The 27,480-nt window shown below is 32.0% G+C and overlaps 2 protein-coding genes across 2 annotated transcripts in view; one reads left to right on the forward strand and one right to left on the reverse strand.

The window, feature by feature from the left end:
- Window positions 1–2,734: 2,734 nt before the first annotated feature.
- On the reverse strand, window positions 2,735–9,183 carry LOC129217553 (leptin receptor gene-related protein-like). The gene is made up of 3 exons (XM_054851878.1): window positions 9,115–9,183; window positions 3,709–3,904; window positions 2,735–2,994 (listed from the first exon to the last, which is right to left on the reverse strand). The coding sequence occupies exons 1-3, from the start codon at window positions 9,153–9,155 to the stop codon at window positions 2,881–2,883; spliced, it is 351 nt and encodes a 116-aa protein (XP_054707853.1). The 5' UTR covers window positions 9,156–9,183; the 3' UTR covers window positions 2,735–2,880.
- Window positions 9,184–14,858: 5,675 nt separating this feature from the next.
- Window positions 14,859–27,480, forward strand: part of LOC129216706 (membralin-like) — a 43,693-nt gene continuing 31,071 nt past the window's right edge. The window contains exons 1-4 of the mRNA XM_054850923.1: window positions 14,859–15,026; window positions 18,410–18,614; window positions 20,810–21,030; window positions 23,746–23,891. Coding sequence (XP_054706898.1) covers window positions 18,423–18,614; window positions 20,810–21,030; window positions 23,746–23,891 — 559 coding nt within the window. The 5' untranslated portion in view covers window positions 14,859–15,026; window positions 18,410–18,422. The remainder of the gene's footprint in view (window positions 15,027–18,409; window positions 18,615–20,809; window positions 21,031–23,745; window positions 23,892–27,480) is intronic.

A 27,480-nucleotide genomic window follows, 5' to 3' on the forward strand; every position in this document is an offset into this window, starting at 1 on the left:
TCAGGAATCACAGATTTTGTTACTTTGATTGAAAATATTTGGTCTAAAATAAATGACAAAAAAAAAAAGTACAAAATCAAGATAATGCTTGCCAGACTCAAGAGAAGAGCTGAACTGGGGAGGGAGGCGATATTATTTTTAACAAATAAAGAAACACATTGCCTCCATTTCTGACGACTGGGACTTGATTCTTTCGTAGCCCTTTTCAATGGTATAATCACCCATTGGCGACTGACGCAGGGTTGTTCTGTCCACCCTGGAAAAAATATTTTGTCCACTTCCTCACTAAGTTGAAAGTTTTTAGTTAAAATTTTTAATTTTTATTTAAGTTTAAGAATAATAAATAAATATTATCTAAATTCTTCCCACTCAAGGAATATTTTAATATCAAAATAGCATACACAAATATGTATATAAACAGTAGATTGTAAAACATTTTAAAGTGAAAAAGAAAAAAAGTAAGATTAGTAAGTGTGTATATAAAACAAATGAATATTAATAAGTTATAATGCGTGTAATAGCATTTATAAAAGCAATCACATCAACAGTAAATTTTAAGATGTTTATCAGTGATATGGAAGTTTCATTACTCAATAGATGTATGAATATATTGTTTCGTCTAATATTTTGCAAATTTTCAAAGTGGCTACCTTTAATCTTAATACAGAGCTCTAAATGTGTCACATAATTTTTGGCTGTGGGCCCCAACAGTTATTACTGATACTTTATCCCATTCCTTGGATAAGGATTTCTTTAGGGATGCCAAAGTTTTATGATGTTTAGCATACACCCTTGTCTCCAAAATCTTCTTGCATTGTTGAATGGCGAAACAACTTGGGGGAAAAAAGTTGTTTTTCTTGATCAAGGGACAAAGATTAATAAAGAAACATATCATTAACTTATTTTTAAGGATTTGTCATGCCTTGGTCGCAAAAGTTCTTTGGAAACAAAAGATGGACCTTCCAACAGGATTCAGCACCTGCACACAGAGCTAAAGGCACTCACGATAGGTACAACACACATTTTCCTGACTTCACTGGAACTCAAGAATGAGCACCGTATTCCCCAGATTTGAATCCAATGGATATTCAGTTTGGTCCATCTTGGGGACAAGGGTGTGTGCTAAACTTCATAAAAACATTAGCATCCCTGAAGACATCCTTATGTAAGAAATAGGATAAAATATCAGAAGTGAAATATAGCCCATAGCTGAAAATTTTGGGATCCAAAATTGGGAAAAATTTCGGGAAGCTCTGTATTAAGGCTAAAGGTAGCCACTTTGAGAAACTGTAAATATATTACACTAGCTGCTTTGCCCGGTCTACTTTGAAAACAAAAATTGTGTCAAGTGACGTATATTCAACGATCAGGCGTAAAAAATAAATAAAATAAAACATCATGATTTCCCTTCTAAACAATGATGACAGATATTAAAATAGTTTTAAGAAATTAATTCCAGAAAGATGGAATTAAACTGCTTAACCATGGAAACACAAAATAAAATAAGTTTAAGGAATTAAAATGCGAAAGAAAATGGTTCACAATTTGAATGGAATCGAGATTTCTTAAACTTGATTTAAAAAGGCTTGTAACTTTTTTTCCTTTCGAGATAAAAACTTATTTTTTCGACCATAGGTCGAGTTAGATCTGGAGTAAAAAAGGCCGCTTTTTCCAACGGCGTCAAAAAGAAAGCTTTCGGACAATTCCTTCACTTTTTATTGATTTATTTAATGAAGAAAGTAATGCCTAAATTTCAGCTAAGCCTAAAAAAATTCGAGCATAAAAACACAAATAACTCCCGCCGTAATAAAGTTAGAGCATTGAAACAAATTGCTTAGAACGCGGAAAATTCTACCCTTTCTAACGATATGTAATATTAATATGTGCAAGTAATTTTTCACCCCCATATTTGAGAATTTATGTGAAAATTGGACGTAAATTAGAATAAAAAAAGAACTATTCATATAATTTTATTCGCACTGGTCTGCAAACCTTTTCAGGAATTAAAGGAACAAACTGAAAATTTTAGCGCAATCAGCCAGGTAGTTTGCGAGTTCAAACACACAGACGCTTTTTGGGGACTTCATTTTATACTATGTAGAGATAAAATAATGTATTCATATTTATTTTGAAGTTTGGCCGTAATATTTTCATTATCATTAAAATATAATGTATCATGTGTGTCCAAGTTATTTGTTGTCACCCTGTATAAAGAAATGAAACATCTAATCATTCTTTTGAAGTCCATGAATATTTCATTAGATATGCTACAAAGACATTTTTCAGCTAAGCAAACATAAACTAATGAATTTTTGACACTTTTGAAAACTGAAGAACTTAAAATTCATTTGCAATTCAAATGCAAGTTTCTACAGAAAAGATTAGACAGTGGAATGGCCCAATAATGTAATCACACTCACTTAGCTTAAATTACTTTGTTAAACTTGAATACTTCTAAGTAAAATATAATCTAATATTAGTTGCATTAATGTGTAATTGACAATTTTTTTGGTGTATTAAGTTTTGAAGTGTACAATCATTCAATTTTAATTAAATGATTTACTGACAATAGATAATGTATTATAATTAGTATACTAATTTTATTACATTATAACAATAAATTTATGTATCAAACATAGTTGATATTTATTTCGTCCACTTTTTTCCATTTTGTCTAATTTCTTCCGGCGCCTTGGACTTAATATAAAAAAGTGGACGAAATAGCAACCCTGGACTGACGATCGCTAATCTAAAGCTTTACAGAAACACCACTTTTTTTATTTAAAATCAGATTGAAATATACAAATAATGCAGTAAGTGTATGTACAAGAAAAATGCTTGCTGAAGAACATAACCAGCGCTATAAATGCTGCGAACTTTTCACCACATGCTGTAGTCCACATCATCATTGTCGAAAGCAAGGAAGAAGCCCAGAATGGTGAGGAAGACCACAATGTTGCCTGCCAGCACCAACCCACAAGCACCCCAAGTGATCTGGGAAATATACGAAACAAATTTACTCATTTTCGTAAATAAAGAACTATTCAAGTAATTTCATTAATTTTTTTCATATACACAATAGAGTCTACTTATGTGAGGGATGGGTTTCAAGACCCCCTGCGTAAGTCAAAATAACTCTTTTGGTTAGCTGTGTGAGTTTTTTTATCTTGATTTTTGAAAACTCATTTTATTTCTAAGTTTTGTCAACAAGAAAACAAGTCTCCCATTACTCTACATAGCCCCCCCCCCCCTCGCTTATTTGCTTAAGTAATCATATGTGTTCAGTTTCAATTTTTCCTCGCATTTTTACCAAAACATTACAAAAAATATTGAACTGTTAAAACTCGAGGACAATTTTTTTAAATTTATTTTTGTAATTTTTTGGTTTTTTGGGCCGTGGACCCTTTAGAGGCATGATGTTTGCTCAGTCTATACTTTGTTTTAATAGTTATCATTTATAACTTTTTCTTACAAATTTCAAGCAAAACTAACAACAATTGTAGAGTGAAACATAGAAATTAATCAATTTATCTAAAATTTTTAGGGTCCTTAGAATAGGTCTCACTAGGTAGTTTTTATAAACATTTAACTTGATACTTGTTAACCCAAAAGGAACAAAAGATAGCAAGATTTGTGAGAAAAAAAATAAATAAATAAAAATTCTTTGGTTATCTGCTAACAACCACCCTTAAGTGCACTAATACTCACCACGGCCTCTGGGTAAGGAGCCTCGGCCAGTACGATTGGCAGGCCGAAGGCCGAGATGACAATTCCCGTCGTCAAAAACAGGGCCAGCTCATGGCAAGCGCTGCTGGTACCCATATCATCCCGATACCGCCTGGAGATTAAGGTCGGTAGTGGGCTCAGCAGGTAGAACATAATCACAAAGAATGGGTACCAGTTGCTGAAAATGAGAAAGAAGTCAACAGTTGAACTCGGCTTTTACACTTAAAACAGTTCTAAAAAAAATTCTAAGTTTAATATACCACATATTGTTAAACAAAATCATTCAAAAAACTAAAACCACATGTTGTTAGACTGAATAAGCTTTAACAGAAGCTCAGAAATAAGAAAATGTATCTTTGTTTAAATTTTATTTCAGACGCAAGCATGTTCCTACTTTTTTCAAATTTTTTTATTATTTTACTTGATCTGTCTTAGTATCAGTTTGGTTAGGATAAGCTTTTTAATCGCTGCCACAAGCAAAACGAAATAAAAATTAATAGAAATTATTAAGTTACTTATAAATAAAGATTTTACACATCAACAACTACAGATATCAAAAATAAAAAGCTTTTTGCACTTTTCTTGCACATCAAAAATTCACTTCACTTCACATTGATTGCACCAGTCTCTAACTTTCATTTCTAAATTTTAAACATCAAATGGTGACTATTCTGCAGTGCTAAGCACAAAAGTCGTATCTGCACTTTTTATCAAAATTAAGTTACGGTCACCAGCTGGTTCTTTGTCACATATTTCTTCTAAACACAATGTTTTACGGTCATATGTCAATGGGAAGTATTTTTTTTTTTAATTGAAAAAGTTATATCTGAAACAAATGCATGGAGGTGCAAAACTTTAAACGGCAATTGCTCATTCTGAACTCGGCTGCAGATACGAGTTTTGCGCTTAGCACGGCAGTATTGCAATATGGTGGTTAATATCAAGGTAAGACACTTTGTATAAAATTAGGTTTATATAAAATATTTAATGTGTATCAAAAAAGGTTTTTTTGGGGTGGGGGGAGGGGGCAAAGATCTACACCAATCAAGGACTTTTAAAACTTCACAAGTAATTAAGCTAATTTAAAAGCTTTTGCTATTCTTATGCTTGTTTAATATTATTGTTTATGAGAATTTTTTTTTCATACAATTTTAATGCAAAATATTATTGTTCATATAAATTTGCCAAAAAGTGAACTAAAATTTTTTTAAATTAAATTTTCTTTTTATTTATTAATATTAATTAGATTACTTTGATTAAGATGTAAAGAGCAGATTTTTGTGCATATCTGCATTTAATTTTCAAAACTCCAATGATAAGAATTTTACAAGCTATTTTAAGCATTAAATAGATGTGTTAAAAATCAATAAAAATATAATTAATAATATTGTGAGTTTGATTATTAATTCCTAAATAACGATTGAATATTTTAAGATTCATAATTCCATGAACTACAGTACAAAAACCCATTTATTGGCAGAAATGAAAAAAAAAAAAAAAATATTGATAATTATTTTTAAATAGAAATTCAGAATGCATTTTATATAATTTGATATACTTTCCACAATAGTACAAGTGCATACAAACTTTGACAATAACACAAAACAGCCAAAAAACATGCTGGCATATGCGCTGTAAGAAATCCGTAGCAAATTCAAAGTAAAGACTGGCCGCAACTGTTAGGTTGAACATCTTAATTAAATAACCCTGAAATAGTTGTCAAATCAGCAAAGTAGATCCCATGAATTCAGAACACCTTCTTATGCATCCAGGCTTAGATTCAGATGATCAGGAACTTGGTGAAATACTCAAATTATTTTGGATTGCCAGAACTCTAATGAACACTTTTTGATAGAACTTGACCCATTTTCCTTTCTTGCTTGTTCATTATTGTATCATATTTATCTTGGTTATTTTATCCCAATAACATTTGTGCTTCTTGTTTCTGTCAAGTATTGGGCTGTCAGATCTCCATAGGTTTATTTTCGGTTGGATATACAGTCAATTTGTGACAACTCAAACATTACTATAACCTGAAGTTTTATCAAGTCCTGACCCCTTTGTCTTTAATTCCATGCTAATTATTCTCAACAACTCAAAGTTAACTTCCTTTAACTCAAAGTTTTTTCCAAGATTACTCAAAATTTATTTCAAAAGAATGAAAAAAAGAAAGAAAGATATGACTATGATAGTATAATTTCACCTTCACTTGCAATTCCTGCACAATAGACCTTTAAAGAAAGAAGAGCACCTGTTGAGCCAATGTGCGATAAAAGAGTTACACGTTAGAAATGAGTTAGCTTGTTTTCTTTTGTTCTACTGTGCTATTTTCACTTTGACATGTTGCTGGACTATGAATTTGCTTTTAAGCTGTCAAGTCAACTGACTGTACCTTTATTCAAAGGCTGACCTAACTTAAGATGCGCTCCACTTCGTTTTTTAGTTTGATCATTTGCTGATAAGTTCCAGAGAGACAGAGAGAGCTTTCTTTAACTATTAAAGAGGTCCAAGCAAGTATACTCTGTCAAAGATATTAAAAGAAAAAGAGAAACTTCCAAAGCGGTAAAATACAGGAATCCGAACTTGAAGCGAACCCTTTGTGCACCTTTCCTGAAGTAGAATTAGCTCTATCCAAGTGGTTCCAGCAGTATTGAAATCAAAACCATGCTTTTGATTTTTTTCTTTCAATATATTTGATTAAACTGTGGATATTATGCTTAAAAACTTAAGTTCTGTAATTTTGTCTGTTATATGTACATATTAATTAAAGTATTCGATGCTTTTAATATTAAAATATCGAAAACCGAAACTAGCGTGAAGTCAAACTTCCAATAAGTCGAAGTTTTTTGTTGGTCCTTTTACATTCGAGTTATCCCGAATTGACTGTGCGTATTACCACATACAAACTTTGAAGCCAAACTAGCTTCAGTCTTACATGAAATACACCGCCAGCTCAGTCAATTCCAGCCCAGGACTGCAGTTTCATGCTTATTAGCACGAGCGATTATTAGCGAGTGCTAATAAGCACGAAACTGCAGTCCTCGGCTGGAATTGATTGACCTGGCGGTGTATTTCTGCCTTAGCCCTGGCTATAGCACGGTAACTTACTGGATATACCTGCCTTGCCTTCAATATTTGAGTTGAACCGAACCATTGCTTCGGACACTCGTCTGGTCAATGGTAATTCTGTATTAGCAGTTTGTTTGGCACTCTTGGCTTCCTTAAGAGGTTCTCCACCTCCAGTTCAGTCACTCCTAAGCCGGGCTGTTGAGTGCTAATAAGCACTAAACTGCAGTCCTTGGCTGGAATTGACTGAGCTGGTGGTGTATTTCATGTATTTCTGCCTTAGCCCTGGCTATAGGGCGGTAACTTACTGAATAGCTTCAGTCTGTTTTCTTCCTTATATAACTAGCTGCCTCACCCGGCTTTGCATGGTCCGCCTTGATAAGGGTTTTGTCAAGTGACGCATGTTCAACAATCAGGCTTCAATTAGAGAAAAAAAAATTTAAATTTCCCGTCAAAATAATCACTTTTAAAGAAAGAAAACGGCAAATCAAAAATTTCTGAATAAACTTAACACTTCTTAATAATTTCAACTAAAATCCTGGATTATCTTTTGCTGGCAGTACAAAAAAAGGAAAGATAAATTGCCAAATAATAATTTTTACTTAAAAAAAAAAAATTAGTTACAGTCAAGAAAAAAAGTGCCAACCTTCTGAATGCTAATTTACAATGAGATCGAGCAAACGATAGTTTTCTGATATGAAAATAGAGTTTCATTAGGCTTAAAAGTGCTTTTAAATTTTTTCACAGCGATTTTACATTTCCTTTTTATTCAAAGGAAATGAATGAACTGTAACTGTACGGGTATTTTTCTTGGCTTTTGAATGGCGCTAAATTTGAACTGACTTTATAGTTACTTCGGGTAGAAAGAGCCATTTATGCCATTTTTGGGCCCTAAAATTAAAATTCGGTCAGGTACTTTTTTGGTGCTGAAAACCCCCCTATGTTCCTTCTCAAGTGCCTAAGTATCCCCCTGCCAAATTTGGTTCAGATCCGACGTAAACTGTGGATTTGTATTGGGAATATACACGCATATATATATTCTTTCTTTTATTTATATAGATTAGTACTAGGAAAGTATACCATGTGAAGAATTTGTTCAATGACATAAACTTGTCTCAAATTATACAAAAGTAAGTTTGACAAATGTACTGAACCTAACTGATATCATTTAGTACCAAACTCATTCATGAAAAGACAAAAGCAAGCATTCATGCAAGCATTTCTATTGCAGAATCATTGAGATTTTTCTTCAAAATTTTTTCAGAAATTTATCATTTGGACAAATGATTTCTTTTAATTAAGTGATTTGAATTTAATAAAGTTAATTTAAACTATGACTTTAATCAAGTCAATTCAAATCAAGCAGTCCAGCTCATTTGCTATAAACTTTGATAAGAAATTACAAGAATTTAAATCACTATCAAAATTATTTTACATTTAAATTAACTATCACCACTTTTTAATTTAGTTACTTCCAACTCATTGCTTATTAAGCAGCAACAAGGGCGCCCATATAGGAGGGCAAGTTGGGGCTCAAGCCCCCCCCCCCCCTAGAAATTAGAACTTCCTTGCTTTTAGTACTTTTTTCTTTGCAAGAATGTAAAAACATTTCTTCTCCAGCCATTAATGAATAAGTAAATAAAAACTTCAAATTTTAATGACTCTGATCTGTCTTGAAATCTCCTTCCATGGGGAAAATATCCTGTTAAACCATGGTTAAATATCTGAGCCCCCTCCCTCTTACAATTTTGCTTATGGGAACCCATAAGTAGTAAGTTACCACCCTTAAGCCAGGGCTAGGCAGAACTACATGCAATACACCAGACAGCAAGGGCACCCATATAGGGGGGCATATTTTAATACCTCTAATGTGTACTGAAATCGGTTTCCATGGAGAAAATATTCTGCTAAACCATGTGGAAAATTTTTTAGCCCCCCCCCCCCTTAAAATTTTGCACATGGGCACCCTTGCCAGATAGCCCAGTTATCACAGTTAGAGACTGCAGTTTTGTTCGTATTAGATCTCTTCAGACTAGAGTAGTGAAACAAAGCCGGAGGCAGATGTCTTCTCATTGAAGCTGAGAGTGCCAACGAACTGGCAGATAAAGTGGTCAGCACCACTTACTAGTTTGTTGGCACTCTCAGTTTCAATGAGAAGACATCTGCCTCCGGCTTGGTTATTCACTATGCTGTCAGGCTATCTGGTGTATTGCATGTCATTGCTTATTAGTCAATATTTTAAAAGTAATGGAAAGGTCTTAAAAGTTTTACTTCACATAAGCACACATAAGAAAATTATTCTTTGAGTAGGTGATCACTTACTTGTACTGGGGAAGTGCACATCCCAAGACTAGCAATGTCATGCCAACAGACCCCGAAAATGCCAATGCTATTAAACTGAAAGAGAGAAAGTTTTTTAGTCTTCACTCTATCAATATTTAAATGAAACTGAGCAATATTTTTTATTCCAAGTACTAGTCTTAATCCTGAAGGATTTTAAGCAGTTTAGTCAATATTAAATGCTGACCAATAGGGATGAGGATAAAGCAAAAATAGTAAAGAATTTAAATGAAAAAACAGATTTGCTTCTGTCAAACATCTTGTTTTATATATGAAGCAAACAATGTTAAAATCTGAATTCAAATTGTGTTATAATTAAAAACTCTACTATGAAATTAGTATTAATGGCATTTGTCTACTGATAACCAATTACTTCTTATAATCAATGTCATGATCAAAATTACAAACCAAATTTTAAAAAAATTTAGGAAGCCAAAAGATGAGGTGCATCTTTGCAATGGTGCACAAAAGCAGAGCTTCTGGAAACGCTTAGACAATGCACAGAATTATATAATGATATTTCAGACTTATAATTTTTTCCACAAAAATACCATGAAAATGAATTTATTTTTAAAAATGTATAGGTATATAGGTATCCCTCATATAACACTGTTAATCTGTACCATGTAGTATCAAAACCGTGTTATAAGAGACTTTTTTTATAAATGTTTTTTACTTATATTTTTAACTAGTTAATCATGTTAATATGACTCTTGTTGTATCGAAGCTGTGTTTCGTGTTACATCAAAACTGTGTTATACCAGACTTTGAAATAATGTGAATAAAGGAACATATACCATGTTATATAAAAACTAAATCTTAAGGTATAGGCTTGTCAGATTTCTGAAATAATCAACTAGGACCCTGGAGCAATAAACATTTCTGCAGCAATAAAATTTGTCTGAGCAACAACAACTAGAAATATTCTATATTTTATATTTTGTTTAGACTAACTTTTTTTATCATTTGCCAAATTAAGCTCATGTTTAAACCTAATGTTATTTTGGTACAGATGTGATATACCCCCCCCCCCCCCCCCTCCGTTTGGCGACATCCGATTTTTGGCATAAAATTGAAATATTTTTCTCGCCAATGATGAGGCGATAATTTTTTAAGCATGGTACCCCAGGCGAAACTAACCTGTGTTTGGTAACCCGAAGGAAATCTTAGATCTGTTCAAACTTGTTTACTTGGGTTGTTTACTCGGTTTCACGCAGGAGAGATACTTAAAAGTTAACTCCAACGTCGTGTGTATCTGTAACGTGCTATTGTCATATGATGTATTGTTTTAAACTGAGTGTGAGGATTTATACCATAAGAAAAGGTAAGTTCTTTATTTTAGAATTAAAAAAAAAAAACTCTCACTTCCAAAATTCTTTGTTTTTACAAAGCCTTGAGGGGTTCTTGTAGTTTTTAACTGTATTTTTACTGTATGTAAATCAATTTTACAAAAATAGTACGGTTATTTTGTTCTAGAAGTCAATTCTTATCGATGTCACGAATTATTTAGACATTCTATTAATGTGCCTCCTTTAGGTACTGAATGTCTGAAAATAAGTTGACTCCAGCATTTTATAAAAATATAAAGGTGTTATTTTATGCAAAATATAATAGGTATTTTGAAAGCATGTCTGAATAGCAAATAAATTTATGGTATTTTTGTATTATTTATGTTTAGGATGTTCTGTTGAGACATTTCTACTTTACATACGTAGAAATTTGAGTAACTAAACGCTTTTTTGGCTGAAATAGTTATTGATTTTGGGGATGTTTTCCGCTTTAAACATCGCAATATGAATCGCTTTGCTCTTTTTTAGCAGAATATGAGAAAAGTTTTTGTTCGATGAAATGCATGTTGGAAAATAGCTTTTATTTCTATTGGTACATATTTCTTTGGTGAGCTGTTATAGTAATTTTTCAATTTAAGCATTTTATACTTTCTAGTCATTGTTCTTTGTGTACAAAAACTTTCTAGTTTCTGGTATTTTTGAAGCGTATATTCGTGATGTTTTTTATTGTGGTTTTATGCTATTTTTATATATATTGTGTTCTGAATTGCTTTGATCATGTTTTTTATCTGATTTTTTCCTGTTGGCGCTAAAAAAGCATTGCTAAGAACGATGTATGACAACATATGTCAAACATGTTTTCTTGGCGCCAATAGGAAAAAGTCGCCAAGGGTGGGGAATATCACATCAGTTCCCTTATTTTCTTACAAAGCATTGGAAACAAAATAGTTTTCATCCCATTGTTTACAGAACACTGATGAGAAAAATTAAGTAGTTAAAAGTTTAAAGTTCATGTTACACTAGGAAACCAAACTTTCGAGCCGAAGACGAACAATTTTTGTAAAAGGGAACAATTTTCTACTGGTGCGGGAAATCTTTCATCCTTTAATAGGCATTTTACCTGAAATTATCGGTTTAAATTTTAAAACAAACTAGTTCAAAAAAAAAAAAAACCCAGGTGCATACCCTCCAGGCTTGAAGTAATTTTGTACAAAAAAAGTCAAGGCTGTAATATGGTATCTCTTGGATGCAGACGCCCTTTCACAATTTATTTGATGTTGCTTTTTTTAAAATAGAAAATGAGCATAGTTAGTTTTTGAGAGCACCCACCCAAATTTAATGCTTTTTACAAAAAATTGTGTAATACTTTAGATACATTTTCTAAGGAATTAACATGTTGAAAAATTGAATACTTACGCTACAGTTTGATAACAAGGAGATGTGATGAAAGGAACAAAAGCATGAAACAGAAAAAAAGATAAAATTAGAGAAACAAAAGATAACTTTTATGATAAAACAGTAACAAATATAGATAAATATGTACTGTACAAATTTATTAAAGGAAAAATCATTAACACATGCAGCAACAATGAAAGGCATCGAGTTGGTGTGATCCAATTTATATAATAATAAAACTCAAATTTTATTTTACAGTAAGTTTATTTTTTGTACATCAGAATTATGTCTTAATCACTTAAACAAATCTTTTAAAACTTCAATTTGCTAGATTTAAATGATTGTTTCATGAGACAATTTATCTCAGCTAGGTTTGAACAAAGACTGGTCCTAAATACTCTCATTTTCAGCATCAATACTACTTAAGTATTTGAACATAATTGCAACCAGCAGCCTTTATCCTGTTAGAGTTTTAAATTTAATATTCTAATAGAATTTTGATATTATGTCAATTTAAATTTAAAGTGTAAAAATTTCAATTTAAAATTTTGAATGCAATTTGGAATAATAATGATAAAACCATGCATCTTGACTATTGAATGAAATATGATAGCATCTTGAAGTTTTGAAAATTAAGAAACAACCCTAACTTTAAAGAAAATTATTGTGTTTCAATTGTGGATAATTTACAATTTTAAAAACTGTTTTATGAGTATATATACTAGCAAGTAATGATAATGTACAAATTGAAATAATTTCAAAAATTCAATGTTTCACTTTTACGTTATAGTTTAAGCCTTCATAAAAGTAATTAGGCATCAAAACAAATACTGTAATAGAAATAATTCTCATTCTTTTACACACTGACAAATACACTGTTGTAGAAAAATAAAGTGAAGTATCTGCAAATTTTTAATTTTTCTTGCATTTTTGTCATCTATGTTTTAGCTTTATTGTACAAGCTTGCTTAATTGGTTTCTGCTAAAAATAAAACATTAAAAAAATGTCAAATTCCAACATTTCACTATTTTAAGTGGGGGATCCAAAACAAGTTTCTTCAAATATCTCAAAAACACATTTCAGTGGCCCACTGTGCTTTACCTTTCTACGGCAGTAATTTAGCTGTTAAAAAATAAGAGCACATTTTTTTTTTTTTTCGAAAAGGAAAACATTGCTCAGTATAAAAAAAAACACACACAAAGCAATTTTTTTCAACATGCAGATCCTACTTCTTTCAGAAATATTAGAGGGAAAATTAATAACAAATCAGTCATATTTTTATTAATGAAGTGGATCATTTTTGTTACACAAATAAAAGCTTATTAAGCAAGGGGGGAGCATAATTTTACTACTGCTACATAATTATGTTACTCAATTTTTTCAAACATATTAAGCCACTGTATAATTTTAAACATCTTTACTTATGAACTTTGATAACAGATATAATGTAATATTTTTTTCAAGCTATGAAGAAGTAGATACAGAAACACTTAAACGGGAATAAATTTACATGTTTCAAACTTGTTTACATTTATCAACACAAATATCTTGTTTTGACAGGATTATTTTTCTTTTCAAAATGCTTTGATTCATCGCTTACAAAGGGATTTATCATTATGTTATCCGAATATACCAGCAACAATAATTTTACTTAGTTTATTGACATATTTTTTGAAAGTTTTTAAAAACAATTTCATTGAGCTTTTAAAAAACAATCCATCAGACATGATAGAGTTCTGAATTATTCATAATTTAATTACATAATTGATGCAGAATGTGACAGTACCAACCAAGCTTTAACTTGAGTAAAATTTACTTCAAACAATGAAAAACTAGACTTCAATTTTCAACAATAATTCAATACAACAATATAAATTATATTACCTTTAATTCCAGCCATTGTTAATTAAGTATTTATCATCAAAAGTACATATATGATCAATCAGCCATTTACAGCCCTAAGTATTACATGAAAAACAAGTAAATACTTGTATACGCGAAAACTGAAAAGTAGAAATATTTTACAATCTTTTCAACTAAAACGGATAACACTATAATCCATAAATTAATCAAAGCGCAGCAGAGAAGATGGAAAGAGAAAGTATTAGTATTTATTATTAGATTGTTTGATTGAGTACCAAGAGCAGTGATAAAAACAACAAAATGGGCGTGGTAGTGTGGGTACGTCATGCAACGGAGAGTAACCACAGATGGCGCTGTAAATTGGATAAAAACGAAATCTACTTGTCTGCTACTTATCGGCCGCTACGCTATTAAGCTTTTCTAATTGTTTTATGTAATATTCTTTGCCTTTTTTCTCCTATATTTTATGCTTGTTTTGAAGGGATTTTTAATGCATTAATAGTTCAGAAGCTGGATTTTTATCGCTTTCTTTTCATATTTTGATTTCTTGTTGTGCTTGCACATTCATTCTTTTACTCTTTCACAGTTTATAATCATTTGACATCCTTTTACCATCTATAACCTTAGCATCACACTATTGTCTACTATTTTATAATTTTTCTATTTCAGTCTTTTCTACCCTGGACGAAAGGCAGATTGCAAATTAGTGTCGGTATTTTTAATCACTTCACCGATACTTGATTACATGACAGCTATAATGCCGTTAGAGGTTCTTGCGGTGATTAACAATACTGCCGAAAAAGGTAAAACATACCGTTCCACGTGTTTTCTCTGGAGTAAATTTACAGGCTTCTTACCTTTTTCATTCGCCATTAGACTGGCTGCAGCGCCCTTTTAAGTCGGCTACCGTGGTCGACCGGTAATCTAATGCAAGTCAGTCTGACGTAATATGTGCTAAATTTTTTTTTAAAAAAGAAATTGTCTGATTTATTTAATTTTTTAACACTTTAAAATGAGTATTAATTGTAAAATTTTCTGATTTTGAAAAATGAGAAAAATCACTTTTTCCTCTGTCCTGATGTTAAAGAAGAAGCATACTATTGTAAACATCTCTCTTCCATGGAAGAAATTTGATTTTTGATAGTGATTTTAATTTGTTTTCGGAATGGAAGGGTTTTGTTCATAACAATGTATGAATTTTATAATTTTATGGCATGAAATTATTTTTTACGACTTAAAATTGTTTTCCATGGACCAGGCTATGCATGATATCGCTTAGTCTCCTTGTCAATTCTTAACCTTCACCTACTTCAAAGTCTGGTTTGCGCCGATTACAGTATTTTATTTGTGAGTTTCCACCAAGGTTTTGTTATTTTACTATGCTTCGTTACCGAGCCGCAAAAATTTTTCAAGGGGAAAACAATGCTTGCATGCAGGAAAATTCGTGCTCATCGATCATTTACGTTCCTATAATTTCAGTATTTGTCTTGTTTTAATTGTTGTTTCTCTTTTAACGAGATCATTTTTCCTACGTTATGAGTAGTAAGCGTAAAGATTGTAATATTTAAAGTTAAAGGTTTAAATTGCAGGACCTTCTGAAATGGATATTGATCAACAGTATACTTTTTAGTGACGTTATCTTCGTACTAAAGGTACAACTATTTTAAATTATGTTCTATTCGTATGAAGCCTTCTAAAATACCAGATTCTGTATTCGTTTTAAGAGTTTTAGCGCTTTTTTTTTCTTTTTGAGTTTGAAAGGGTTTTCGTCTTCAAAAAAATTTTTGAATTTCATTTTTTGTGCAGTCTTAAATATCTTAATGCAATCAGTGTAAAACTTTGTGTGTGTGTATGATACATATGAAATATAATATGACAATTGAGGCATTTTAATGGTAAATTACCCTTGTGTAATAAGATTGATGTTTACGAAAAAAAATGGCTAAATGAATGAAAAAATTATGTTGGGAATCGGTTTTTCGTAATTTGATGAGGCCATAAACGGGCAATTACCCTATCATCAACTTCTAGTGTGCGTAGTTGTCACTGTACACATTTCGGTACTGTACAGCTTGGGCCATTTCACAGTATAATGCCCGCCGCTTACAAAAACCATATTTGTTCTGAAGACATTTGATTTTATAAAGAGGCTGATTTTATAAGTTGGCACATCAACACTCGCTCATAAAAATGAAAGGGTTTAAAGTTCAAATACTCTAGAAAGGGACTGAATTACTTCATTTATTTTTGTTTCAAGTGTTTCAAAACACTATTCACATTTTAAACATGAAGTTCCTTTTTTTAATAGTATAAATTTTTTAGTTAAAGGAATTGCGAATAAGAGGATAAGGTGCAAAAGATTAAGCTTATGATTTGTTCGTTTTTGAAAAGTAATTTTATACTTAATCCCTCAAAAAATAGTTTCAGCCTCTATCTGATTAAAACACAAACAAAAATTCATGTTTTAAATTGACAAAGTATATTAGAGACTAAATACCTACTATTCCTATTTTCCCATTCCCTATTAAATGTTTCATTTGTGAGATTATAAGATTTTATCTAGTTTTGCACTATAGAGTCTGCAACATGAGCTTTACCTATTATTTGGTTGAATAATTACATAATTTTATTTGATATACAATCAACCCTCAATAACTCCAACCTTGATATTTTGAAAAATAAAATTTTCCTTTCATACATCCTATATTATCAATATCAAAAGTACCTGTTTACTTGCAATTTTTAGTTTTAAACTCTCCAGCGCTAGAAATCAGTAAAAAATCTTACTGGTCCTTTGGACCAGTCAACTTGAATATATACTGGTCCACAGATAACACCACTGGTCGGATTTAAAAATTTACACTAAATTAATTTACAATAAAACTAACAAGTAAGCAAAGAGTAAATCTTCCTTGGCAATGAAACATTTAAATATGGAATATTAAATACATGCATGCAGTCTGAAAACCAACTTCATTAGCAGCCTTTAAAATAGGATACCAAAAGTTTGATAATTTAATATGACTATTTTTACTTAGTTTCAGGGCGTTATCGAACTCCACCCCTTCCCCTTGTATTATATAATGAGTAAAATGTGGATGTGTAACTTAAAATTATGTAAAGCTATTTGAAAAAGATTGGTGGTCCCAAGGACCACTGATTCTTTTATTGTGGTGGTCCTAGGCAAGTTTCACTGGTCTGGGACCAGTGGAACAGCAGTAATTTCGAACGCTGCTCTCAATAATTTGAAATATTTTGATAGTTCACTCTAACTCCATTTCCTTTTTTCCTTGTTCCAAAACGTCTGCAAACATACATGTTTCTATTCTATTTTATGGCGCTTGGGAATTTCAACATTTCTTTCCTCATGTAATTTTTACTATCTTTCTTTCAAAACAGTTTTTATCATACTGCACTCTATTGAAGGAGCAAATTGTCAAATTTTACGCTTCCGTGCGATTTTTGTGATAGAATTATGGGAGTTAATTTTTCTGAAAGGTATTGACATCAAAAAAATGAATTTGGATGTTGCCACCTCCGAAAATGGTGCAGGGAGGCAGTTATAATTGCACTTGGGAAGGGGGGAGTGGTTATCCTTTCATTTTTTGTGATAGGTACAATTACAGGAGAAAAAAAAATTCTCCTTTTTCTGAAAGGTTTTGGCACAAGGAAGACAAATTGGTGCTAACCCGGAAAATGCTGCAGATGGGGCAGTAATGACTAGAATGGAGTCCAAGTGGTTTTTGTGATACAATGGGGTTGTTACAAAAGTATTTTTTTCTGAAAGAACATGCTTAAAAACATAGGCTCTAACCATTTTTTAAATAATTTGTTTAAGTTTAATATTTTTAAAAAAATACTTAAATCAGTGATCTTTCATTGTTTACATTTCTTGCCGATGACATCACAAATGATGAAATGCCATTCTGTGTTGCCATTCACAGAGCAAAATATTTAATTTGCATCTTTATTCACGTGTATTGGCAATGATATGGTTGATAGCAAGTGTAGAGCGTAATTTTAATTCGCTTCTTGATTATCATTAAGTGGAAACGGGGTTACAAAGTACGCCAAAGAGCATCATTTGACATCATCACCACGCCTTGTTTGAAAAATTGGACTTTTTAAAAAATTAATTAAAAAATAACTGTTGGGAAAATGAAAGAATTTTCTGGGTCCATGTTATTTTTTTTTGCTTATTCTATCAATGTCAGTGACTAAAACTACTGTTTTTGACTGAAGGAAACAACCCCATTATGGGTGTTAGCCTTTCTGAAAGGTATTGGCATAAGAAAAATTAGTTAGGATGTTGCCGACGCCAAAAATGAGGCAAGGGGCGTTATACCTGTATCGGGAGGCAGGTGGTTTCCCTTCAAATTTTTTTGATATAATTACGGGAGTTAGTCTCTGCCTGAAAGGTGACATGAGAAAAACAAACTTAGATGTCGCCAACCCAGAAAATGGTGTGTGTGTGGGGGGGATGTAACTGCAAACATAAAAGTTGTATTTTTAACATTTGTCAGTTCTCAACAAATTTTCAAAGCTGTGACTGCATTTGCTTAAAAATGTAGAACATTTATTTATTTAGCATATCCTTTTATTAGTTCTAGAATCGCCTGTTTGCATTTTCCATTCCGGTCATCTGGTGTCCAACCCATTCAAACAAAAGACTAAGAAATACTTACAGAATGTTTATTGAACTACTTCTGATGAAATTTTTCTTTCTGCAGAACTCTTTGTGAGATGTCTCAGCCGGGAGGGATTCGCCTCGCCCCGCCAGGAGAGCACATCCTCTTACGACATCCTTCCCAGGAGCCTCTGGCCCGCATCAGAGACAGGCTGTTCCGAGCTGCCTTCGTCAGACTATCTCTGCTGTATGCAAGACTCACTACTCCTCTCCAGAGGAGAGTCTTGGAATTCCTAGTCCTCACCATGGTATGCATCAATGCTGTAAACTTGTCTTGTGATTGGTTTATTTTACCTTATTTTGTATTTACTTACTGTTTCAGGTTTCTTATTTTTTGCTTGCATAACTTGATATATTTGTTATTTACATTCAATTCCAATGCCTAACTTTATCATTCTTCTTCGAACCCAAAGCACAATAGTTAAATATTGTGCTGTTTGGAAATAGTTATGTGCATTTAATGAACATATGATTATAAGAAAGGCTTGGTCAATATTTCTATGGCGAAGTTTACATTTAATTGTAAATAATGTTGTTTTTTACTTTATATGTTACTCAAAAAGCTTATTTCTTAGCATTGGAGGGGGGGGGGGGGCGGGTATTCAACTGTTAAGGAATCCAATGAATGAACAGCAAGAACTTTTCATTACTCATGTACCTTAAAATAATAAAATGTGGTTTTAATTGAGGTAGGGGGAGTAGAATGTGGAACTCCATATTATCAGAACTTTTTGTTATCCGGACAACCCTTGGATCTTATTAGGCTGGATAGCCATACAACATATATTTTGAAAATTAAAACTAAGGTTAATTATTTTTATACTGCTTTTACTTCTTGTGAAGTAGTTAGGATATTCAACTTGAAATGTGTGGGCTTAATTAGAAGAAAAAATAGATTAAATCAAGAAAATTTAATATAAACCTACGTCCCCCCCCCCCTTTTTTGTTAACCACCTTATCAGTCCGGATGACAGGCTGATGACAGATCAGGGAAAAGTCAGGGCACTTTATTAATCAGAGGAGAAATATCGGAATTTCGAAACAATAAAAAAAATTCAGGGAAAAATTGATTAATTGAAGAAAAAAATAGATTTTTTCTTTTCAAAGTTAGGTACCCTAATTCCCTACGCATTTTCCGTAGATTATTTGTTTTCAAAAAGAAAAATTAATGAGTTGCGATTATACACTGCTGCATATTTCTGCATCTTTTTTTCTCAAGGTCAAAGTATTAAATCTTAGAATGAACTTCTTAAGATTGTTTCTGTGTCAGTAAAGTTGTTTATTTTACTTAGCTGGAATTTTCCTTCCACGTGTTTCATGTTACGTAAAATAAACAACCTTACAGGCAAAGGAAACCGCCATTAATGATTTAATTCTCTTGCCTTTGCTCATAGTCTTGTATTAATTAGCATACTGTAGTTACGATTTTGAGAAAAAATCTTTGTTTTTAAAATTAATACTGATAAAATATTAAAAGTTATTGCTGGGCATTTTTAATTTAATTGCTAAAATTGAATGTTAAATGAAAATCAGCTTTGTTTTTTGCCATCGTATATTTTTTTTCAGACTTTAAAACTCTTTTATTTTAAAACCATATGCATATATATTTTGAAATTAATAATTGTTTTTGAATTTTAATGTTGTTTGTTACTAAAGTAATCTAAGATTTTTTTTCGACAAATAATGATATCATTTGAAATCGAGTTGTGTACATAAGTAAATATTTTTGTTATTTTTTAATAGTTAAAATGCTGTATTCATTCATTAAAAACTAAGCTCTTGATTAGAGAATAGCTCAACATGATTAGTTGATAAAAAGTTTCAATTTGTTTTACATAAATATGTCTATTATTTACGTAAGTAAAACTACATTACTTCTATACGTTCACTATTACTTGTTATTCTTGCAGCAACAATCATACTGCTTGAAAATTCAGTTCAAGATTATTTCCATATAACATTTTTAGTTTTATCATGATTGGATATGTCTTTAAGAGTGGTTTTAATAATTTCTTAGAATTCGTATGTTAACTGGTTACTGGAAGTAAAGTATTTGTTTCTCTAGATAATTCAACATACTATTTTTATTGAAAAAAGGAGCATCTTTAAAAAAAATATTTTTAATTAACAGCTTAAACCGTTTTAAATGCTGCATTTTATTTAATATGCAATGGTTTTCAGGTAGGGCAAAGAAAGGAAACCAGTATCATTGGTAACGTAAATCAGGGAAATTCGGTGAACTTAATCAGGGAAAAGTCCGGGAACTTTTTTTCACAGTTTTTGTCGCCACCCTGGATGAGATATCTCGTCCTTGAAACTCTAGGACTGCCCAACCAAAGGATGATTAAATACTAATTTTATTTTGTGCATGTTTTCCCTCTTAAGCTATAACAAATAAATAAAACCCTACCATGTATCCCTAATCTCTTGTGATATTTTTCAGGCACTGCTGTCCATTCTCTCGTTGGTTTACATCCATGGTGCATTCCTTCGGGGTCCTGGTCAGTGCCTGGCAGACGTAGAGAGCTCCTGGGCCAGGGAAGGCATCCTACGTGTGGAGGTGGTGGCAACCAGCACCCTGGAGGAATCTTACGACAGGGAAGAGAGGCTTAAACAGTTGGCTGACTCAGAGGCGTCGGGGGAAACGACATATTCGTTGCATAGGTTTGTTATGCTTTTTACCTGTTTTGTGGTTTTAAGAAAATTAGCTCAAAAAGTATCAAGCAAAAAATGTCAACAAATAGAATAGATTCAGTTATTTCTACATGCTAATTACCTCTCTCAAATGACAGTAGAAATATAATTTGAAGTCAAAAAAATGCTCCTCTTCTTGTTAATTTAAAAATTTCAAGCATCAGAAGTTAGGGAAAATCTTCTAATGGGAATGCTTTTGTTCTTTAGTCTTTCTAACAGTACTAAATTCAAAATATTCTGACAATTATTTCATGCAGAAAGTATACTTTAATGCCTCTTTTTTTTTTTTTTTGGTCCTGTAATTAAAATTTGAACGGTTTGTATTCTTTACTGGAACAAATTAGTGCCAATTCTGCATCAAAAATAACTTCTATCCAAAAAGCAATTCTCTCAGAATTTGTTCCATCATGCAAATACAAACTTTCAATTCTGTCAAAGCGTATTGGTTTGGTTTAGAAATAGATTCTGAATTTTTCTGCTTTGCAATTGTTTATTTTGTAAAATAACTTAATGTATTTAACTAGCATTCCCCCCCCCCCCCCCATTTTCTCTTCACATTGCGAACATCAAATCCTAATGTGTGAGAGTTTATGCTTTCTGAAACAGAAATCCATACCATTCATGCATGTTCCCGATGTTGAAGCCAGTCTTTTCATTTCCACTCATTTTCCATGGTATTTTTTTTAAATCATCCATTATTGAAATGAAATTTGAGAACTTTCATTATTAGTACATTAGAAATCACTTTTTAACCCCTTGAGGACCAGTGCTCGGAAAACGAAGCGCAGCTACGGGACCGAACGTTCTGAAATGGAACGCCGCCATCGGCCCGAGCATTTACAGCAGTTAAGCCTAACTGAACAAAAATATTCATATAAAATCAGCATCTCAAAATAATGGCTTGAAATTTTAATTTTGTTTAAACAATGTACTACTGATTACTAATTACTAATATAAAGACTATTACATTATTAGAAGGAACGAAATAAGTAGAATACTAAAACTTTAACCATGTGCACAAAATTAAATGATATGTGCACAAAAACAAAGTTAGAGTTTGACATCGTGAGTGTGGAATCAAAGAAAAGGAAATGTAGCAAAAAAATATGTTCCTTATGTAATTTTGATTAAAACAACTTAGGTCAACGAATTTAAACTAGTTATATTTCCCACGCGACAAGTTTCAAAACTGCTTCATAATTCACTCGAAAACATTCCCTTTCACTCACTTCGCTAATCATTTTTATTGCAGTTTCCCATCCCCAAATGAAAAAGAATAAATACAGAAGAACAATATCAGAAAGGATTCAAAAATAATCATAAACTTCAGGCCTCTTGAACTCATTCCTGTACTCTCATTGAACGGGGAATCCCAAAAGTCTGGAACACATACGCAAAAATATTTTAACCTTCCTTCCCTCCCCCATAATTTATTCAGCTAGATGTATATCTCTTTCAATTACTCGTAAAAAAAGAGAAGCAAAGATATAAGCAAGAGCAATTAAGACCTCATAAATCATATGCGCAGAGCAGTGATTCACTGTTGTTTACATAAAAAAAAATCTATCACATTGAGAGGCCCAAATAAGAAACTAAAGCGTGTACATGAAGGTCAAATACCATGTGACTCGAATATGATCAAAGTTATAGCCATTTAGCGCCATCTAGTATCATTTAAATATTCAATTCAATCGTTCCATTTCGAGAAAGCATATACGTGACGCTGGGACTACAGCGTCGATCAGAGTGCGTAGCGGATAAGTGACGCTGGGCTGATAGGAGAGGAATCGTTGCGTAGCGTCCGCGTGACGCTGGGTGCGAACGGGTTAATAAACTAAATACGGTCTTCTCTGGTAAGTACTTATTTATGGCCCACTCAGTCACATTTTGCAAAATTTCATTTTGTAAATTAAAACGATTTCTAGGAAGTCTCAAACTAAATCTCTAATACTTAAATCGAATTTCAATAATATCTGTAATATGTATATCTAAAAACTTTTTTCCAGGGTGGGAGGGATTTTGAATACGTGCTTTGTCGAAACTTATGTGCTGTGTTAAAGACTTCAAGCTTTTTACATTCAATAAATGTTTCAACTATTTTAAAAAGTAGAAGCTATATTTAAAAAAAGGCAGTAGTCCACAAATGTTTCCTTGCTTCTTTACTGAAGTTATTGTTAAAAGAACGTAAAATCGTTAAACATTTGATTTACAAATAGCTATAAGAATTACACAAGAACGTCTAGGTGTTGCGAGAAATTCTTTTTTTAATAAAAAAATTGAGCTAGTAAATGAAAAGGCAACAGACTTTGTTTGGTTACAAGAAAATGTGAGCTTGTGGATAAAAAGACTTAAAGCAAAAGTTAATGAACTAATGTCTTTTCATCTATTAACTTTTTTCCCCCCTTTTGCATTGAAAACAGAGGTACACACAGAAACATGTGTTTGTTTCTTATTGGTATGAATGCAACTTTAATGTTTTTATTATTTTGCGTTATTATACAAAGATAAATATTCTCTTTGTCACAGTATGTTTTAAAAAATATTCTCAAAAATGATAAAATTACTAATTTATAGCTACAAAATCAGTTATAAATTTTTATGCTTATTAGAAATATCTATACCACTTTGGCATGGAAATTTGTCTTTAAAAAATCTATAAAAATGTATGGCTGAATGTCATTGCAGTGACTCATTTTTCATAAATGGCATTTTTGACAAGACCTCTAATGAAGAAAGAGAGAAAGATTCACAAGAGCTTGAGGAAGAAGTTGCACTTGTTAACAACTCTGCACATACTGGAAAAGTCTCTGACCCGAATCCATCATCAATGAGTGAGTTTAATGTTTTTATTCATTTAGTGTCATGAGTGTTATTATTACTGACAACAATATTAGGTTAGAAATAGAAATTTATGAAGTTCGATTTTTTTTCCTGAGAAAAAAATGTTGTGGAAACTTATCCAGATAAGAAGAATTTGAGCAAATCATATAGCATTGTATTACATAGTAGAACAAGTACTTGCAAAAAATGGTACTATGTAGTTTTGTTAGAAAGTACTTTTTTTTGCTTTAATAAAAGATAAGTCTACTCATTTAAGAAGTTTTGCTTATTGCCTGGATTTTTGTTTATTTGAATTGCATTTGGTCCAAGTTGGTCGAGATAAACAAGGTTGTTCAGTACATAGTATAAGGACTGTCATGACCCCCCCCCCCTCCCTCCCTAGAAAGTAAATTCGGACTGTGCTAATAACCTCAGTATTGATTCATTTTACTGCTTGTTTAGATTCAAACTTTTTTATGTTTACTGTGTGATTTATTGCAACAATTACTCAGATCCCGAAGGATTCCTATTTTTCCTACTTTTTCCTACTTTTTAGATCTTTCTCCTTATTTTCCTACTTTTTCCTTTTTTTTTCCTACTTTTTCTTTCTTTAGTATAGCACTTCTAATTGTGCATTGATTCTTATTTTTACAATGTCGCACCTATAATTTTCAACATGTTTCAATTCTGAAAAGCAAAATAAACAAGCGGATCCTAACAAGGGCGCCCATATCCAAAATTTTAAGGGTGTGTGGCTCATATATTTTCCCCTTGGTTCAGCAGGATATTTTTCCAATGGAAACCGATTTCAGTACAGATTTGAGTTATCAAAATTCGACATTTTCAATGACTCATTCATTAATGGTTGGAGAAGAAATGTTTTTACATTTTTGCAAAGAAAACTATTAAAATCAAGGAAATTCTTATTTTTAAGGGGGGGGGGTTGCTTCAGCCACTACTTCCCCCCTATATGGGCGCTCATGGGTCCTAAGCGTTTCATTGACTGACTACAGTAATTTCTGGAAGGAACGCCAAGGCGTTGGCGTGTTTAAAAGTTAAATTTTCTTGAGTGACTTTTTTACCGTTGCGGCGTTTATGATCGACTTTTCTTTTTATCTCCCCGACTTCAGCCCTACTGTTTTAACGAAACAATAAAGAAATAGATACTGGCACATTCTGATGCAATTAAATATTATTTACCCGTCAATTAGAAGCGCTTATTAAACTAAATGGCCTATTGTTCAAAAAGTGCGAGAGAAGCCGAATTTTCTTAACGCCAATTTTTTGTACAGTTGACTACAAGTGAAATGGAGTTCTGTTTAAATAGAGAGGCAATGTAAAACCTTAAAAGGAACCTAAGGAAGCAAAAAATGAAAAACCTGTACACTGTACATATTTTATTGATGTTAGTATAAAATAAAAGCAACAGATAACAGAAATTCGCAAAAACGGACCACTTCAAAATTAATCGTGGAAACTAACTTTTTTCATACATAAATATGATTATTGGTCATTCTAAATCGTAAACGTGATTATAAAAGTTATAAAATTTTTCTTTCTTTCCTTGCAAAAAAAAAAAACACAGCAAAACCTATATGGGCAAAACGTTCCCGATTTTTGAAGAAAAATCGGAAATCAATTTAAATGTGAGATTCCGTTTTTATTTCTTCACATTTTTAAAAGTTGAGGGATAGAATCACAAGCAAATAGGTACTGTAGTTTTTTTTTTTCTTTTAATGGGTATTTTCTAGTCTGATATATCATCAATATCAAGGAGTTGCTCATCATTTTTATGTGCTGCGTTTATGGAAATGCGGCATTTCTGAACATCAAATTTTTTTTTTTTTTTTTGACTCTTACTCTTTTTGGGGTGCGGCAATTATACCGATGCGGCGTATCTACTGTAAGTTATTGTACTCAGGGCGCCTGATCAAAGGGAGGGGGAGAAAAATATATATGCAGGCATTTGGTGCCAGGTGTTCCCCCCTCACTCTCAATTTCGTAAACAATTACCGAATGAATATTTTTGTTGAGGTGAGAATTGAGAGAAACTACATGCCTTCCCTTTTATTCACAGAGAGACATTAGTAACTGATCTTTGTCTTTGATAAAAATGTTATGTTTACCGTGCATGGATTTTTCTTTTTTTTCCGTGACAAAATTTTGGAACAAGAAGGAGGTTAAAAAAAATCATCAAACCAATAAAACAATATTTATATTTATTGCTTTATTAAAATTAAAACTGGCCCGTCATTTTGATTTTTCCCCCGGGGTTGCTAGCGAAGGATGTATACTGAATTCAAGTTTTATCTGAAAACAACAAAAACCACACAAATTTGTATAGTTAAGCATTAATTTTCCAAAGCCATGGAGGGGAAAAATTGACCCCACTGATTGACCCCCATAAATGACGTGCCTAAACCATAAATTTCGTTTGAATACTAAAAATACTTAACATCCTTAATATAAAAAACGTAGCATACTTTAGTTTACTTATTTTGTTATTTATTTAGTTTAATTATTTTACTATAAGTTTTATGTCCTATATTTAAGAACAAATTTATTTTAGTTCAGCATTTTTAGCCTTTTTCCTTTCCTCTCCCCCCCCCCCCAAGTTCAAATACCTGCCTCTGCTTATGCAGGAATGCATCTCATTTGCTGATTATTTTTAACTAAAACTAATTTAGTATTTGCTTTGCTTTTCGTATCGTAGTTTATGACAGCAGGAGCTGAAAGTGTTAGTATTTTCAAATGATAAATGGCTGTTCTCCAAGGAATGTTTTCGTTTTTGACAAAACAAATCTTTAACAAAAATGGTTTTACTGCACCAAAATATGAGTTTTATTATTATTATTTATTTATTTTTTTTTAATTTATTTTTATTATTTTTTTTTTGCGATCGCTATATTCAATTTTATTCTTTCACACTTAAACGTTTTATTACGGTATTGTTGAAGGGTGTTCCTTTGTTTGGATTTTATTTTCATACTAGTGGTACCCGCACGGCTTGCCCCTAATAGAAAGTTAAAAGGTCATTTGGTTCGCCTGTCTATTAACAAATATTGGATGATGAATTTCTCGCCAATTTGCTATATTCATTTGCTTGCCCATGTTACGGTAGCACGTTACGATAATTCCGTAATTTATTCGTACACGTTGTGATAATTTGCTCGGTAAAATTTTCTTAAAATTGGAATATAAAAAGAACAAAACCGAATTTCCAAAAAATCAGCACACCCCATGCTACAAACTAATTTTGTACCAAATTTCATGAAAATCGGCCGAACGGTCTAGGCGCTATGTGCGTCACAGAGATCCTGACAGAGAGAGATCCAGACAGACAGAGACCCGAACTTTCAGCTTTATTATTAGTAAAGATTAAGATTTTTGTAATTAATATCTTTATTTCCACCAATTTGTTTTTCATACTGATTGTTAGTAGCTTGTTTCTTTTGTTTTATTTTTGCGACTCGGTCTTTCATTAAATCCCTTTAATACTTCAAAAGCACTGTTAGTTTATTTTTGGGACTGTTTTAAATCAAAAATACTGTTAGTTTATTTTATTTTAGAAATAAAATTTACGCTAAACTTTGTTTCCTC

Source organism: Uloborus diversus, chromosome 2 (assembly GCF_026930045.1).
Source record: "Uloborus diversus isolate 005 chromosome 2, Udiv.v.3.1, whole genome shotgun sequence".
In the NCBI taxonomy this organism is placed as follows: Eukaryota; Metazoa; Arthropoda; class Arachnida; order Araneae; family Uloboridae; genus Uloborus; species Uloborus diversus.